Source organism: Emys orbicularis, chromosome 8, assembly GCF_028017835.1.
Source record: "Emys orbicularis isolate rEmyOrb1 chromosome 8, rEmyOrb1.hap1, whole genome shotgun sequence".
NCBI lineage: Eukaryota > Metazoa > Chordata > Testudines > Emydidae > Emys > Emys orbicularis.
The window spans coordinates 112,834,123-112,850,690 of NC_088690.1; the positions used below are offsets into that span (position 1 = coordinate 112,834,123).

General features: G+C 67.7%; 2 protein-coding genes across 5 annotated transcripts; one reads left to right on the forward strand and one right to left on the reverse strand.

Annotated features, from left to right (window-relative positions):
* Positions 1-9,294, reverse strand: SNCB (synuclein beta). Of its 3 annotated transcripts, none has more exons than XM_065409650.1 (5): positions 9,174-9,294; positions 4,415-4,453; positions 3,927-4,045; positions 1,098-1,100; positions 1-30 (listed from the first exon to the last, which is right to left on the reverse strand). In XM_065409650.1, exons 1-5 carry the CDS (start codon positions 9,292-9,294, stop codon positions 1-3), a joined length of 312 nt encoding a protein of 103 aa, XP_065265722.1. The 3 variants fall into 3 exon arrangements, with proteins under 3 accessions (XP_065265722.1, XP_065265720.1, XP_065265721.1); XM_065409648.1 differs by having other exon boundaries at positions 1,011-1,106; XM_065409649.1 differs by lacking the exon at positions 4,415-4,453 and having other exon boundaries at positions 1,011-1,106.
* Positions 9,295-12,202: 2,908 nt separating this feature from the next.
* On the forward strand, positions 12,203-16,230 carry EIF4E1B (eukaryotic translation initiation factor 4E family member 1B). 2 transcript variants are annotated; one of them, XM_065409586.1, is made up of 7 exons: positions 12,203-12,220; positions 13,113-13,210; positions 14,327-14,422; positions 14,819-14,882; positions 15,164-15,277; positions 15,617-15,756; positions 16,116-16,230. In XM_065409586.1, the coding sequence occupies exons 1-7, from the start codon at positions 12,203-12,205 to the stop codon at positions 16,228-16,230; spliced, it is 645 nt and encodes a 214-aa protein (XP_065265658.1). The 2 variants fall into 2 exon arrangements, with proteins under 2 accessions (XP_065265658.1, XP_065265657.1); XM_065409585.1 differs by lacking the exon at positions 12,203-12,220 and having other exon boundaries at positions 12,936-13,210.
* The last annotated feature ends 338 nt before the right edge of the window (positions 16,231-16,568 follow it).

Genomic DNA, 16,568 nt, shown 5'->3' on the forward strand with positions numbered 1-16,568 from the left:
TTACGCCTCCGGCTCGTACTCCTGATAGTCCTGCGGGGAAGAGAGACCGCGGCTGGCGTGAGCTGGAGACTGCGCGGTGCCAGGGCACCCGGCACGGCCTCCACGCGGGGGAGCGGCCTGGCCAGGGGCTGCCCCAGGGCCCCTGCCCCAAGCGCGTGCTGGGGACCAGCTGCCCTGGCACCTCTCAGCAGCCACCGCTGAGCTGCAGCCCAGCCGGGCGCCTCAGGCCAGGCAGTGACGTGGGTCCAGCACCAGAGTCTCGCTCCATGTGGGGCTGTGGCCCTGGCTGCATTCCCAGAAGCCTTTGTGCCAGGTTGGACCGGGGAGCCGAGACCCGCTGGGCGCAGAATGCTCTGACCAGGCCCTGGCCCCAGAATGGGCCCCGCCGGGGGCTGCTTTGGGGCCAGGCTGGGCAGTGCCCGCCATGGGGGCATCTCCTCAGGCTAGTGGGTGAGGGACCGAGCCTGCCCTGGCCAGCGGCCGGAAGGCACATGGGTGACAACCTCCCCAGTGCAGGCTTCTCCGCCCTGGGGCCGTGACCAGGCCTGGCGCCTTCCCCCTCCAACAGGGCAGGGTGCGGTGCGAGCTGGGAGTGCGGGGGGGGGGGGGGGGTGTCCCACTAGGCTCAGCCGACCGGGTGTTACCCAGCAGAGGGAACGGGGCCTTTACTAGATCCAGCCACAGAGAACCGCAGCCCTGCTGGGCCCTGCGCCCCGCAGCCTGCCCTGCCCAGGAGCTCCCGACTCCGGGAGCGGCATGGGGCTGGGCCTGTCCCTGGCAGTGAGCTCCGGGCAGGCCGCTCCCACTGCCCCATGGTTCTGACCCCCGGCCTGTGGGTGTCTGGGGAGGGGTCTCTGTACCCAGGGCACCAGGGACACTGGGCCGCACACAGCGCAGGCAGAAGGGCCTGGTGCCGGGGGGGTGGGCACCAGCGTGGGTGGTGCCATAGGTCAGGTGAGCCCATCCCCCGGGCATCCGGGCTCCTGCCCTGCAGACTCTGCCCCACCCACCTGTACCTGAGGCGGCTCCTCGTAGTTCTCACCCTCTGGCTCTAGCAGAGGCTCAATCAGTGGCTCCTCCACAGCCTCCTGCCCGACCTCCTCAGGCTGCAGGGGAGAGAACGGCATCGGGGCAGCCCGGGCTCACTGGCTCGTGCAGGAGACCGAGCCAGCTCCCTGAGGGACCCCAGCATGGCACCTCCCTTGGGTGCCACAGCACAGGGCCCAGAGATGCGCAGCTCTGCCGGTGCCGGGGGGAGGGGCAGCAGCAGGGGTGGGGGCAGCAGTGGGGGTGGCAGGGCTCTGGGGCCAGGGGTGGGTGGGGGGCAGGAACACCCATGGGGGGGCAGTTTGGGCCATTTGTTGCTCTCCTTTATGCTGTACGTGGGCCCCGAGGCACTGTGGGTAATAATGCCACCCCACTGTCCCCGCAGGGAGCCCATGGGCTGGCCCTGCCCCTGCCCGCCCCCTTCCCCCCATGCCCCCGGCCCAGCCCCACCTGTCTCCAGGTCCCTGCAGCCCTGAGCTTGGCTGGTTGAGGGGGCAGCTGGGTCCTGCCCGCGCTGCTGCAAGGAGTGGGGGGCAGAGGGGCTGGGGGCAGGGGGACAGGGCTGGGTCATGGGTGGGGAGCCAGGCTGGGCCGTGCCCCTCTGGGCCCCTTGGCTCCAGCCCCGGCTGGCTGCCCCATGCTGGCCTGTGCGACAGGTTTGGGCTCCTCGGCCCGGGGGCAGCTCCACCGGCTGCTGGCCTGTGTAGAGCCCCCGGCCTGCCCCCTTGGGCTCACAGCCCCTGCCCCCAGGGGCGGCTCAGGCTGCCGAGGTCTGGGCTCAGCTCGGCCCCAGCGATTGGCCTGGCGCAGCCACGTCCTCCCCTGCCCTCCCCTTGCAGCTGCCCGCTGCCGCGGCTTCGTTGTTTCAGCTGTTGCTATTTTCGGATAAGCTGGAAGCAAACGGCTTGTGGCAACTCGGCTTGTGGAGGCTGCAGCTGTCGGGCACCTCACGGCTCGCACGGCTCCAGTGACAGCAGCCACGGCAGTGCACATCCCTGCACGTGCACCCCCCCCGCACGGCCTCGTACACGCACACCCACCTATGCACAGCCTCGTTCACGCACACACACGTCCCTACACATCCCTGCACGTACACGCACCCATGCACGGCCTCGTACACACATGCACACGTCCACACACATCCCTGCACATACACACACCTACACACAGCCTTGTATACACACATGTTCATACACATCCCCACATGTACACACCCCCATGCATGGTCTCGTACACGCGCACACCCCCATGCACGGCCTCGTACACACACACACAGCCATGCACGGCCTCGTACATGCACGCACACAGTCTACACATCCCAGCATGTACATGCACCTAAGCAGAGCCTTGTATACAAACACATCCATACACATCCCCACATGTACACACACCCACACACGGCCTCGTACACATGCACACGTCCACACACATCCCTGCACATACACGCACCTATGCACAGCCTTGTACACGTGCACACCCCCACACACGACCTCTTACACGCACGCACACGTCTATACACATCCCTGCACATGCACACACCGACGCATGGCCTCGTACACATACACACACACATACTCACGGCCTCGTACATGCACACATCCCCCCGCACTGCCTTGTACACATACACCCCCACACACATGGCCTTGTATACACACATCCATACACATCCCTGCGTGTACGCACACAAGAGCTCGTCCACACACGCACACGTCCACACACATCCCTGCATGTGCACACCCCCATACATGTACACACATCCATGTACGGCCTTATATACACACACGCACCCACGCCCGGCCTTGTACATGCACGCACACGTCTATACACATCCCTGCACGTGCACACCCCCACGCGCGGCCTTGTATACACACACATCCCTACACATCCTTGCACATACATGCACCCACGCATGGTCTCGTACACGCACACACACGTCCGTAAACCTCCCCGCATGTACACACCCTTCCACACGCACACAACCATGTACACACGTGTCTGCACACGTCCATGCATGCACCCCCCCGTCTCCACCCGCCTGTGTGCGGATCCCAGCGCGCTCCTTAGGTACCCGCTGTGCACACCATGCGCCCCCTCAGCGATTCCTTTCCAGCCAGCGGGCGGTGTTGTCCTGGCTGTGATGGGGGAGAGTCACCCCCCGAGCAAAGAGCCGCCCGCTCCTCCTGCTGCTCCCCCCCCGGCCAGGCCTCACTCAGCTGGGGAAGCCAAACCAGCTGCACTGAGGGGCTCGGTGTCTGCGGGCGGCTGGGCAGCCTGGCCGGGGCTCAACCCGATTCCCAGTTGGACTTTCCACCTTCCAGACGCTTGCCCCCCTGGCACAGTCTGGGCCCTGCTGTGCCTGGGGAACTCCCTGCCACAGGGCGAGCTGGCCCTTGACCTGGGCCAGGTCAGCTGACCCCCGCTGGGCTCCAGAGAGGGCACCGGCCTAGCGGGAAGGAGGCAGCGAGGGGTCAGAGCCTGAGCCAGGAACGAGCGGACGCAGAGCAGCGCCCGGAGCTGCAGCGAGGAGCCTGGGGGAAGCTGGTGAGAACTGGCCAGAGCTGGGAGCCCCTGAGAAGTGGGAGGCTGGGGCAGGGCTCCTGTTGGTGGGGGGGCTGGAGCGGGAGGGTGGATCCCCTGAGCAGGGGCGGGGAGGCAGAGGGGGATGGGAAGCCGGCTTTCGGGGTATTACTGACGTGGTGCCCAGGGGTGGGGGGTGTATCAGACCCTGAGATGATGTTCCTTTCATGGGCAGAAGACAGGGGAAACTGAGGCAGACGCACCGGGCAGGGCCTGACAGCCACCCTGTGGAGGTGGGTGCGGGACGCCCCTTGTCCCCCTGGAGAGGCTGCACCCCCCGGCTCGCTGTAGGGGACACTCACCTTCAGGTCAGTGGGGAACTCCTCCTTCTTGACCAGGCCGGTGGCGGCCGCGATGTTCCCAGCCCCTGAGATGACGGCCCCCCCCAGCTGGGACGCCTGCTCCTTGGTCTTCTCAGCCACTGGAAGAGGCAGGCGGAGCCACGTTACAGCCTGGGGGGGCCCCTCGGCTGCCAGGCAGGGCCCGGCTGGGGCTAGCGCTCGGGGGGCCTGGCCTCACACTACTAGCCCCAGCAAGCGCGAGGGAGCTCAGGCACCTCCCCCCACCCTGCATGTGCCCTGTGGGGCAGACTCAGCCCTCCCCCCGTCAGGCGTGGGGCCATGGGGCGGCTGGGTTTCAAGTCCTGGCCCAGCAGCTCTGAAGCCCGTGTTCTGGCCCCCGTTACATAACGGGCTTTAGGCCGGTGACATCACAGCCCCCGATTAGCCTGAGCTCGTTAGCGCAGCCACCCACGCGTGGCACTGGGCCGGGGGAATAGAGCAGCTGGTACCTGAGGTGACGCCTTGCACCACGCCTTGGGTTTTGCTTCCTAGAGAGAGGGAGAGAGAGGGGGTTAGAGGGGCTGGTGCCAGGCGGGGCCGTTTGGGGCTGCCCGCGGAGGGGCCGTGGTGTCCATACAGGTGTGTGGGGCCACCCTGGCTGCAGCCACAAAGCACGGGGCTCCACCGCACGGCTCTGCTGATGCCCTGCGACCCGAACCCGTGGGCATGGCAGCCTGGCCCAGCTCCCTCGCTGACCCACGCAGGGCGCGCCAGGCCGGCTCACGTCAGCACCTCCTCGTACTGCTCCCCCGACACGCACCCCCTCTCACCCCAGAGGCTGGCATCTCCCTGGCGATACCCCATGGGCAGGTTGGGGGGTTCCTGGCTGTCCCGGGGGTGCCCTGCACACGTGGCCTCTGCACTCAGCAGCGGGGGGCATGCGCTGAACGGGGCTGCAGAGAATAAAGCAGCCTCGGAGCTGACCGCCAGGGAGGCAGCCGGGGTCTGGCCAGGACTCGCCGCCCCCTGCTCTGGGGTGGAGGCTGCTGCAAGGAGGAGCCGTTGGGGGCAGGGGGGCCCTGGCCTCTGGCTGCTGCTCACCCAGCTCCCTGCGCAGGCCAGGACGGGGGGACGATGGTTAGGAGAATTGTTGTATCAGGCCTGCCCCTCTGTAGGGGTGGCCCCAGCGGCTAGCAGGGGAGTGCCAAGGGCGGGGATCCGGGGAGCCCTTCCCGCTCTGGGTTGGGGGCCGGGGGGGCGGTTCTGGAGCAGTGGACGGCTATTGGGGGGGGGCAGGACAGATGCGTGGGGGAAGGGCACTGACCGGCTGAGTGACTCCATGAGGGAGAAGCTACCCAGCCTGTGGACGTCTGCTGGGTCCCCCAGGGACTCCGCGGGGGCCGTCCGAGAGGGGCCGTTAGCGCCTGTTTTCGGGGGAGCCGTGTCCCCGTGTAGTGAGCATGCAACGCCGTGTGGGCTAGGTGTCCCCACGTGCTCCCTGGGCCCCGGCAGAGCGAACCGGGGGGGGGAGGGGGCTTCTGGGACAAGGTGCGTTCAAGCTATGGGGCAGCCTGAAGGGCCAGCTCTGAGCTAGGGGCTAGGCAGCCAGGCCCTGGGGGGCAGCTCAGGTGGGTGCTAGACCCATCTGCACTCCAAGAGCCTGGGAACCCCCAGGTTGGGGCAGTGGCCAGCAGCCTGAGTGGCTGGGAGGGGGAGCGCCGTGGGGAGGGGGGAGCCGTGGGGAGGGGGAGCCCCATGGGAGCACCGTGGTGCTGCTCTGGGATGGGGGCAGGCGGGCGCGTTGCAAAGCCAGCACTGGCGGAGCCCGAAGCACACCGCAGGACAGCGGCCCCTGGGCTGGGGGCAGTTTCGGAGCAGAGATCAGCCCAGGCGGGCAGAGCACAGAGACCAGGCTGTGATGCTCAGCCGGGGCTCCAGGAAACAACCCTGGGAGCATCCAGCCATGGCGTGAAACAGGCCCCGTATGGAGTAGCCTGGAGCAGACGGGCTTCCCGGGCGCCCACTGTGGTGAAGCTGGAGCGGCAGGGGAACGGGAGAAGCTTGAACAAGACCCACAGGGAGCGCCGCCCTCCTGAGCCTGAGGAGCCCCGACTCCGCCCAGCACGAACGCTTCAGGGATGCCAGCTGGTGGCTGCGGTGGGATCCTGCTCACGCCCAGCACGAGGACAGCCCCAGCAGCACATGGAGGGGCCAGGGCAGAGGCTGCCCTCCAGCAGGAGGCAGACAAATGTGGCATCTGCGGGAAGAGGACGTGAGGGAACACAGGGTCCCCGCTGCCCTGGGCCCGAGGCTGGGCGGGAGCAGGTGTAGCGCAGCGGAGAGTCACTTACAACGTCTGACACCCGCACGCGGACTCGGGCTGCCCTGACACGTGACTGAATCCCACGGGCATCGAGGGGCACCGTCCTCACCCGCTGGGAAGCCCAGCTCGCTTGCCAGGAGTTAGTAATGGATTCCTGGGGCAGGTCGTGATCGATCGGGGCAAGCCCTGGCTTTCCAGGTCACACGGCGTAGCAAACGTCAGCGTGAAGAGCAAAGCGTTAGCACATCACAGCACCCCCAGGGCTCGTTAGCATCTCCAGGTCAGAGACCCCTGGGCAGAGGGACCAGACCCTCAGTGCCAACGTCCAGCAGGATCCTCGAGCCAGAGACAACAAACGCTGGGGTAAGAGACACAACCGTTGAATGCCTGAGTTTGCCAAGAGCCTGAGACCATAGCTGTGAAAGGGGAACTGCCCTGGGAAGGGCCATTCCAAGGCCCATGGCTCTGGGGGACCCTGCCAACCCGGCCCCAAGGGGACAGAAGGGCCCAAGCAGATACTCCTCAGCGGCTGGGGTGCCTATTGGGGGACCCCCCCACCTCATGGGGGAAGAGAGGGACCGTGCAGTTCCCAAGGGGAGTGGCCTGGGGCCGTGGGGCAGGGATGGAGGGTGTGGGGTTCCCAGTGCTCACCCCACATCACCTCCTGGCTGGGGCCAGCCCCAGGGGAACTGCGCCTCCCCCCACTCCTGAATCCTCCTCCGGGAGTGCCCTGGAAAGGAGACCCAAGCTGCCAAGATCGGCCACGCAGGTCACATGGGACTGGTGCCGCCCCTGCTTGGCTGGTGGATTCCTCGAGCTGGGGTTGGGGGCCCCCTGGCTGGGCGTGTGGGGTTCGCGGGAAGCAGGGATTGCCCGCGATGGCTGCCCCATGTGCCCCCATTTGCTGCACTGCCCCCGAGCTGTGGCTGGGATCCTGCTTGGGTCTGCTTCAGCTGGGACGGAGGCGCTCAGCTCTGGGGCCCGGGGGCTCTGCCCGGAACAGCCAGGACCCATGGAGGTGGGAGAGGCCACAGGGTAACATCTCCCTTCCTTTCTGCTCCCCCAGCCCTGCTGGTGCCCCTCAGCCCCGACCCGCAGCCCCTGCTACGCCAGCCCTGCGCCAGCTCCCTCCCACAGCACAGGCAGCGCTCCCACCTGCTCCCCCGACACTCAGCGCTCCCCCCAGCTCCTAGCCCAGCCAGCGCTCCCCCCGGCTCCCTCCCCTGTTCCCTATGGCACCCCCTGCTGGGAGCAGCTGGGAGCACCTCATCCAGCCAGCTCTCCCGCCCCACGCCTTAGGGGCACTCCCTCTGGGAGATGTGGGTGGAGGGATCTCTGTCTCCCTGGAGTGGGCTCTGGGGCAGCTGTTTGTTCCTCTCCCCACCAGCTCGTCAGGACTAAATCAAATCCCTCCCCAAACTGGCCTCTGGGCCCCACGTCACCCACATGCAGGGGCTCTGCTCAGCTTGAGGGGCGAGAGGTGCCAAGCTGTGGTGGGGCAGGCTCCCACAAGCTGAGCCCCCAGCCCGCCTGACAGCCCCTCGGCCTGCCGGGCGTGAATCCCCGAGCCCAGGCAGGGGGTTGGGAATTAGACTGAGCTGCCAAGGTCTGAGCCCTCCCCAGGGGTGGGGGGGGGCAGTGCCAGAGCAGGCCACGCCTGTGGCGGGGCTGGGGGCTGGGTCCAGGAGTGTCTGCAGAGCAGCCCCGCCAGGGACTTCACACTCCCCAGCCCTGGAGGCTTCGGCTGCCGGCCCCACGTCAGAGCATCGCCCTGCTCTGCATTCCCCCCCGGGCTCACCCCGGCTCGAGCACTTCACAGCAGCGCCTCCCTCTGGGCCGGGCCAGGACTGGAGCCGCCCCCAGCACTGCTGCCCCGCGCCCCACAGTGCCCCCTGCCGGGTCGGTCACTAACCGCTGGAGGATCTCAGGCGGGATGGGAGCCGCCTGCCCCTCTGCCGTTCAGTCGGCGTCTCCCCCAAGGAGCTTTCCTGGCCCTCGTCACCCCACGGCTGAGTGACCTCACCACCCAACACGACTGACCGGGCGACCGGGAGCGCTTCCCCCGTACAGCCTGGTCCGTACAACCCACAGCTATGGGCCCAGGCCCGTGGGCAGGCAAGGGGCAGCAGGCCCCAGACACTCCTTCATGGCCCGATCCTCAGCACATGCGGGTGCTGCTGCTTCCCGGCAGGTGGGGCCAGGCTCTGCGGGGGCCTGGGCACAGGGGGCTCTTGGCTCTGTGCCAGTCTGAGCGGCCTGAGCTTTGTGTGTGTGTGTGAGGGGGTGCGGCGCAGGCACCAGCCAGCCAGGACAGAGCGCATCTCCTGCATACAGCCCGGGCGCCGGCAAGGCCCCCCCACCAGTGCCCCCCGGGGGGCGAGACCTGGGGCCGCCAAGGGCACCCGGCGGCTGCAGAGAGCAGGGCAGGGGGCAGCTGCCTCCGTCAGCTGGGGAGCTCCAGGCACTGACCTGGCGCAAGGCCTGGGCCGGTCTGGCATTGCACTGGGGGTGGCAGGTCCATGGACCGCCCTTGGAGATGAGGGCAGCTGTGGGTCACGTGCCAGGGCCTGGGACCCCCTGGCCAGGGTGACCAGAAGTCCCGATTTTATAGGGACAGTCCCGATACTTGGAGTTTGTCTTATATAGGTGCCAATTACCCCCCACCCCCGTCCTGATTTTTCACCCTTGCTCTCTGGTCACCCTCCGTCCTGCCCTTTGCCAAGGGCTGAACCTCCCCCGCCAGCTCCGGCGCCTGGGCTCCGCCTGGCCTGGTGCTCCCAGCCGCTGGCAGGGCGGGGAGCCCCCAGGGCTGGACGCAGGCACCGGGCCCCCAGAGCCTCCCCCCGCCCGTCTCTCGCCCCAGGCGGCTGCCACCCGGAGTCCCTCTGCGCACCCACAGCCCGGGGTGCCCGGCCCCGGCTCTGCCAAGCCCCCCGCAGCCTTACCCACGTACAGCACCCCCTCCTTGGTCTTCTCCGCAGCCTCCGCCACCCCCTGCTTGGTCTTCTCCGCCGCGGCGACCACCCCCTCCTTGGCCTTGGACAAGCCCTTCATGAACGCGTCCATGGCGGCGGCTCTGCATGGAGACAGACCCGCAAGATGGCTCCGGATCCCGGCCGCTGCCCGCGGTGCCCACCAGCCCCCCCGTGCCAGGGCAGCCCGGGCACAGCTGTCCCCCCGGCGCAGGGAGCGGCTCCTCCCGGGCGCGCCCCCGCCTGGTGCCGCTCGGGGGGGGTGCGCGGACCGACCCCCCCCAGCCCGGTTCCGAGCCCAGCGCCCCAGCTGCCCCCGCCGGCTCCGTGTCCTTGAAACGCAGGAAGGATGCAAAGAACCGAGCCGGGGGGCAGCCCCGGAGCGGGGGCACAAGCCGGGCAGCTCCCGGGGTCCCTGCCGCAGGACGGGGGGGGGGGGGTCCCTGCTGCGGGCCGTGCCCCCCCGGGCCGCCTCTCACCTGCAATCGGCGATGGCGCTGGGCTCGGGCGGCTCAGCGCGGCTCTGCCATGGAGCGCTTCGCCCTGCTGAATATTGCGCTGCGCCGGGCGTCCTACAGCCGCGGGCGAGGGGATTTCATCAGCAGCGCGCAGGCTGCGCCGCGCCGCCCCTCCTGGCTGCCCGGATGAACGGGAACCCCTGGGCCGGTCCCCTGCCTGGCTCCTGCGGGGGCGGGATGACAGGGACTCTAGCGGCAGCTCGGGAGGGAGGGGGGCTCCCCACTCCACACACACCATGTGGCTAGGGGGAGGTGGGATGGCTGCGCTCAGGGGATGCAGGGAGCGCAGTGGGGGCAGGGCTGGGGGGATGCAGGGAGCACAGTGGGGCAGGGAGTGCAGTGGGGCAGGGCTGGAGGGATGCAGGGAGCGCAGTGGGGCAGGGCTGCGGGGATGCAGGGAGCGCAGTGGGGCAGGGCTGCGGGGATGCAGGGAGCGCAGTGGGGCAGGGAGTGCAGTGGGGCAGGGCTGGAGGGATGCAGGGAGCGCAGTGGGGCAGGGCTGTGGGGATGCAGGGAGCACAGTGGGGCAGGGAGTGCAGTGGGGCAGGGCTGGAGGGATGCAGGGAGCGCAGTGGGGCAGGGCTGCGGGAATGCAGTGAGCACAATGGGGCTGGGCTGGGCTGGGCAGGGAAAGGGGGCTGCAGGAGGGGCAGGGTGTCATGGAGTCCCCGGGCGATGCTCTGGAACTGCTCCCCACAAAGCCAGTCAGGACTCTGGGGAGCCTCCTCTCCCTCGGAGCAGACTGTCTTCAGGGCAAGAAGCTCACACGGCTTCACCTCCTGGGTCTCTCCTGGGAGCATTCAGCATATGCCCCTCCGTGCGCTTCCCACAGCGAGTCCGCCCCGGCGGGGTCCTGGGGAAGCCAAAGGGTTCTGCACCCCCCACTTCGCAGTCAGACGTGACTCTCGGCCAGCCAGTAAAACAGAGGTTTATTAGACGACAGGAACACGGTCTAAAATAGAGCTTGTAGGTCCAGCGAACGGGACCCCTCCGCCGGGTCCATTCTGGGGCCCAGCGAGGCAGACACCCATCTACCCTCCCTTCCAGTCCCCAGCTAGCTCCAAACTCCTGTCCAGCCACTCCTTCTCTGGGCTTTTTCTCTTTCCCAGGCCAGGAGGTCACCTGATCCCTTTGTCTCCAACACCTTTAGTTGGCACCTTTGCAGAGGAGGGGCCCAGGCCATCAGTTGCCAGGAGACAGAGTGTCGGGCATTTATGTACACTGGCCCTTTGCTCTGCAGCAACCATACACCCTTATCCCACCACCTAGATACTTAAGAACTGCATAGGGGAAACTGAGGAAAACATTAAGAACAGTCCCACTTCGTCACACAGGGATAACCCACAGGCTTGGCCCTTGTGCAGCCCCCCGCGGCCCCAGGGTGTGACTCAGACGGGGGAGCACGGGGAGCAAGTGGCCCCTGGTGCCCACAGCCCCAGCTGGAGGCGGCGCCAGGGCCGGGGCAGCGTGTCCCTCTGCCCCCCACATCCATTCTGCTTGGGGCTGGGGCCTGCTCAGGAAATCAGAGCCAGGGCCCCACAATGCACAGCCGCCCCCGCGTGGGTGCCCATGAACTGCCGCCAGGGCCCTGGGACCTCCGGTGGCTGGGGTCAGAGGTCAGCGTTGCAAGGTGATTACAATAATCCCAGCCAGGGGGCCAAACCTGGAGACCGTCTCTTTGGCCCGGCTGTCCCGGAGTGGGGGGGAGTCAGGGCCCTGGGATTCACCGGGACTCTCAAATGGAAGGTTTATTGGACAATAGGAACGCAGTCTAAAATAATGACAGGTTTCAGAGTAGCAGCTGTGTTAGTCTGTATCCGCAAAAAGAACAGGAGTCCTTGTTAGTCTCTAAGGTGCCACAAGTACTCCTGTGCTTTTTGCATGTAGGTACAACCAGGACCCCTCAGTCAAGTCCTTCTGGGGGGTTCAGGGAGCTTAGACCCCAGCTTGGGGTTCCCTGCGTTGCACCACCCAGCCCAAACTGAAACTAACAACTCCTCCAGCAGCTTTCTCCCCCCTCCCCCCAGCTCCTCCTCTCCTTTGTCCCGTCTCCTGGGCAGGTGTCACTTCTCCCACCCCCCTCCTGGCTCAGGCATGGAGTGGGGAAGGCTCCCTTGCGGGACGGGACACGCTGGCAGCCTCAGCCGGGGGAAGACACGGTCTCTCTCCCAGTGCCATTGGCAGAGCACCCATCTCCGCAGCATCTGGGCTGCCCCAGCCCTCGGGACACCACCTGCCCCACGGCCCTGGCCTTGGGATTCCCCCTTTGCCAGCGAACGCTGCTCCTTCTCCGTGACACTCCCAGGGGGCACGAAGTCCCGGCTGCAGAGCGTGGGCCGGGCGGGGGTGAGACCGCGGGGAGGGCTGGCTGTCCAGTCACACCCTCCCCCCCCCCCCCCCCCCCCCCCCCCGGCAGCTGGGCCTTTAAGAGTCTGGGTTCCAGATAAAAGGAGCTTTGCAGGGGCTGGGCCCTACTCTGGGAAGATGGCTGCAGCTGAGATGGTGAGTTGCACCATGGGTGCCTGGCTGCTCTGAGTCCCGCCTGGAGCACCTCCTCCTGGGCACTTGTGTGGAGCCTGGCCCTGGCTCTGCAGTGTTCCAGGGAGACCCCGAGCAGCCTGTTTAAAGTGCCCCATTGTGGGGGGGCCAGGGAGGGGGCCAGGAGCTGGGGTGGGCTGGTGTTCCCGCCCTGGTGCTGGGAGGGTCCCAGCTGCTGCAGTTGTGTGTGACTTGGCAGGCTGCTCCCTGCCGCGTGCTCTGCCCAGGGCCGTGCCAGCCCCTGGGTTAAATGGTCTCAGGGGGCTGCAGGCAGGGCCATGGCACCAGTGTGGCTGGGCAGGCTCGGCCCCATGTCCCCTGGGGGAGAGGGGGCAATGGCTTAACCCTCTAGCTCTGGGGCAGGCTCTGACTGGGGGCACGTCCCAGCCCTGCAGCGGCAGAGCTGGGGGGGCAGCGGAGGGAGGTGGGGGGCTGAGGCTGTGGAGGAGACAGCAAGCAGCAACCTCTGCAGCACTGCGAAGTGACAGAGTCCCTGTGCCCCGCGGTGCTGCCAGTGCACGGGGCAGGCTGGGTCCCGGGGAGGCTGCACAACAGCTCTGGGTGCTGGAGGCCTGGAGCCTGGTTCCTGCCCTGGGGCCTCCGTGGGCAGGTCCCGAGCCAGGGAGTCCCTGTCTCAGGGCACGTGGGGCCCTGGCAGCCATGTTGTTAGTCTCTGGCCATGGGGCTGGAGCGCTCTGCACCCAGTGCTTGTGGGGCTGGAGCTGGGGTGAGGCTGGCTTGGTTACTCACGGGGCTCTGCTCGCCCACCCTCTGGGGTCCCCTCGAAGCTGTCCCTGCCCTCCAGAGTCTGCCGTGCCGTGTGTCCTGCCCTGCACCTTATGCCAGTGTGTGGCAGGGGGGCGCTCTGCACAGGCGAGAGGAGCAGAGGCGGCGAAAGGCCCGAAGGGAGGCGCTCGCTGCCGAGATCTTGGACAAGCACCCCCTGCAGAACAGGTACCGTCCGGGCTGGGGGGGCTGCACCTTGTGTGGGGGGGAGCTCCCCTGGCACCCCCCTTTATTCCTGCCTGCCGCTCCCCACCCCGCCTGGGTCTCTCCTCAAGCCGCTCTGTGCTGCTTGCCCAGGTGCTGCGGTGAAACACCCACCCTGGGGCTAGGCTGGTGAGATGCCTGTGGGTGCCCTGCCCCACGGGGGCGCTGTGGGCCTGTGGTGTTTGGCCATAGCCGCAGGGCAGAGCGAGAGGCAGAGGTGGCTCTGATTGCCAGGTGAGCCCCCCTCAGAGACCCCCAGCTTTGGGGAAAGGCCACGTTGGGTCCTGGACTTCAGAGGGGTCATGGAGTCTGATCATCCAGTCTGACCCCATGTGTCACCGGCCCCCCAGTGTCTCCCCCCCCCTCCACTCCCCAACCGACAAGAGACCAGAATCTCCCACCTCACAGCAGGCTGGATGGGGTGGGACAAGGGGCACCGGGGGGGTGGGGGAGATGGACGAGGGGCACTGGGGTGGGGAGGTGGGGATGGATGAGGGGCACCAGGGGCTGAGCCCTGCAGTGGCAGGGAGAGGGTTAAGTGAGACGCCCCCGGATAATCCTGGTGAGTGACCTGCACCCTGTGCTGCAGAGGGAGGTGACCCCCCCCCCCCCCAGGGCACTGCCTGTCTGACCTGCGGAAATTCCTTCCTGACCCCACCCCTGGTGACCAGTCAAAGCCTGGGTGGGTCAGAGCAGCCAGCCAAGCAGAGCCCTTGTGATGTGTGTTGGGGGGGGGGGGGGGAAAACAGACCTGTCAGTGAAGGGGGGTGACTTGGGTTTGGTTATATTGGCTGGGGCAGCTGGTAGAGTGGGGGGTGGCAGAGGGCTGCCTGGCTGGGTGGCCAGAGATCGTGTGTGGCAGGGGGCTGGCTGAGGGTGTGGCAGGGCTGGGTGGGCACAGGGTGTGTGGTGATGGGGTTTGCTCTCGGCTGCGTGGGCCTGGAGGGGCTGGGTGACCAGAGTGGGTGCGTGGCAGGGGCTCGGTGGCTGGGGGGGGTGCAGGGTGTGTGTGTAGGGGGGTGTTTGACGTCTGCTCTCGGCTGCGTGTGGCTCTAACCTGCCCTGCCCCCCCCCCTCCAGGTGGGCTCTTTGGTTCTTCAAAAACGACAAGAGCCAGACGTGGCAGGCGAACCTGCGCCTGGTGACCAAGTTCAGCACCGCGGAGGATTTCTGGGCGTGAGTTCCCCTGGGTCCCTGCTGGCGGGGGTGTTTCAACTTCTGCAGAGGGATCTCGGGGGCTCGCCCGCCCGAGGGGGGCGACGGCAGGAGGGACTGGCTGCAGGCACGGGTATGGGGCAGCTGGTGCATGTCCCGGGGGGGGCTAGCCCAGGAGTCAGGGCTGGCCTCTGCCCCGGTGCCTGCATGGGGACTTCGCTCCCGTCTGTGCCCAGGCCCCGGGGCTTGGCAGAGGAGTTGGGTTCAGTGTCTCTGACCTGCGGGGGGAGGATGTTCACTCTGCTGGGCCCCAGGTGGTGTGTGGGGGTGGGGGGTCCCAGGGGCTTTGTGGGGGCTGCTGCACCAGATTCTTCTGTCTGGCCACTAACCCGCTCTCTCCGCGCCGGCGCCGAGCAGGCTCTACGGCCACATCCAGCTGGCCAGCAAGCTGACGTCGGGCTGCGACTACTCCCTCTTCAAGGTAGGGCTCTGCCCCCCCCCCCCCCCGGCAGTGCCCGGCCTCGCAGCCAGGGGACACCCAGGGGTGCTGAGGAGCTCGCTGGCCCCAGAGGGTGGGAGCTCGCTGGGTCCGTCTGTGTGCCAGGGCCCAGTCGGAGGGATCCCGCCCGGCTGCCCACGGGGGGTGAGACAAGCTGAGGGGCAGCGTGATGCCGGGGGAGGGGCTGTCGGGCAGGCTGGGGGTGACTTTGGGGCAGGCTGGCCGCTGCCTGCGCCCCTTGACTCGGCACCTCCTTGGCCCAGGACGGGATCGAGCCCATGTGGGAAGACAACCGGAACAAGCGGGGCGGGCGCTGGCTCATCACACTGGCCAAGCAGCAGAGGCACACGGAGCTGGACCGCTTCTGGCTGGAGACGGTGAGTGCGAGTCGCACCCCTGCAGCCTGAGCTCCCCTTGTGCCCCATCCTGCAGCCCCCAGGCTCTGCCCTGGCCCTGCTGCCCCTCTGTGCAAGGGGGGCTGGATACCGGGCACAGCCTCCCCCGGTGGGGCAGGAATCCTCGGCAGCTCCTCATGGTCAGCCCTCCAGGGCCTCCCGGGTCCGGCGCGCCCGGCTTCTCCCAGGGGGGCCTACGGGGCTGCCGGGTTGAGCCAGCCATAGGGCAGAGTAACAGCTCCTCAAGGGCACCGCGCTGCCCCGCCTGGGGAGTGGGTGCTGCAGACCCATGGTGACCCAGGGGCCTTGCCCCCCGCACAGCTGCTGTGCCTGATTGGCGAGACATTCAGCCCCTACAGCGAGGACGTCTGCGGGGCCGTCATCAACATCCGGGCCAAGGGAGACAAGATCGCCGTCTGGACCCGAGAGGCGGAGAACCGGGAGGGGGTCACCCACATTGGGTAACGTGGCTCCGAAGGCTCTGCTGGGGGAGGGGGGGGCGCCGTGTTCCCCAAACGCCCCTTGCTAGCCAGGCCACGGCCCCAGAGCCACGGGCCAGGCATGGGACTCTGCAGGCCTGGTGCCGAGCTGGGCTCAGGCCCTGTTGCAGTGGCCACCAGGAGCTCCCTGCTGGCGCTGGGCAGGTGCTGTTCTGCATCAGTGCCTCTGGCTCCCCACGCTGGGAGCCGGCCCCTGGAGCAGGGCATGTGGCTGGCCCGTCTCCCGGGGCTGAGGGGGACCCTGGAGCCGGGATTCCCGGGGGCTGTGGGGGTGGGGAGGGCAGAACTCAGGAGCGCTCGCGCTCTCTCTCTCCCCCCAGGCGGGTGTACAAGGAGCGCCTGGGGCTGTCCCACAAGGTGGTGATCGGGTACCAGGCCCACGCGGACACGGCCACCAAGAGCGGCTCCCTCACCAAGAACAAGTTTGTGGTGTGAGCGCCGGACTGGGCTCCTGGGATTGTGACGGCAGTGCCCCGCTGGGGGGGGGGCGTTGAGGCTGGGGCCTTCCCCCGAGGCGCTGGGCTGGCACGGCATGGGGGGGCTCTGCCTGCTGTGGGAAGCAAGATGTAAATTCCCACAATGCAAGTGCTGCATCCAAACACCGGCTCTGTGTCTGCCTGGGGGGGGGGGGGGGGGGTCACTGCTGGGCCATGCGCCCCCGCCTGCCAGCTCCTGCAGAGGAGGCTCTGGGAATGCGGAGGGGGAGGGTGCATGTGGGCCCACCTGACATGGAGAGTGGATGTGCCCCCAGCTCTGCCTGCGGGACTGGGGTC

What these genes read in the sequence shown, in the direction of transcription:
- SNCB (XM_065409648.1), bottom strand. Translation starts at nt 9,294, where the DNA reads ATGGACGCGTTCATGAAGGGCTTGTCCAAGGCCAAGGAGGGGGTGGTC. An exon ending in GGAGGGGGTGCTGTACGTGG is followed by an intron (nt 4,454 to 9,173) that starts GTAAGGCTGCGG and finishes CCCTCTCTCTAG; the next exon opens with GAAGCAAAACCCAAGGCGTG. An exon ending in AGGAGCCGCCTCAGGTACAG is followed by an intron (nt 31 to 1,010) that starts GTGGGTGGGGCA and finishes TCTTCCCCGCAG; the next exon opens with GACTATCAGGAGTACGAGCC.
- EIF4E1B (XM_065409585.1), top strand. Translation starts at nt 12,936, where the DNA reads ATGGGGCTGGAGCGCTCTGCACCCAGTGCTTGTGGGGCTGGAGCTGGG. An exon ending in GCGACTACTCCCTCTTCAAG is followed by an intron (nt 14,883 to 15,163) that starts GTAGGGCTCTGC and finishes TCCTTGGCCCAG; the next exon opens with GACGGGATCGAGCCCATGTG. An exon ending in GAGGGGGTCACCCACATTGG is followed by an intron (nt 15,757 to 16,115) that starts GTAACGTGGCTC and finishes CTCTCCCCCCAG; the next exon opens with GCGGGTGTACAAGGAGCGCC.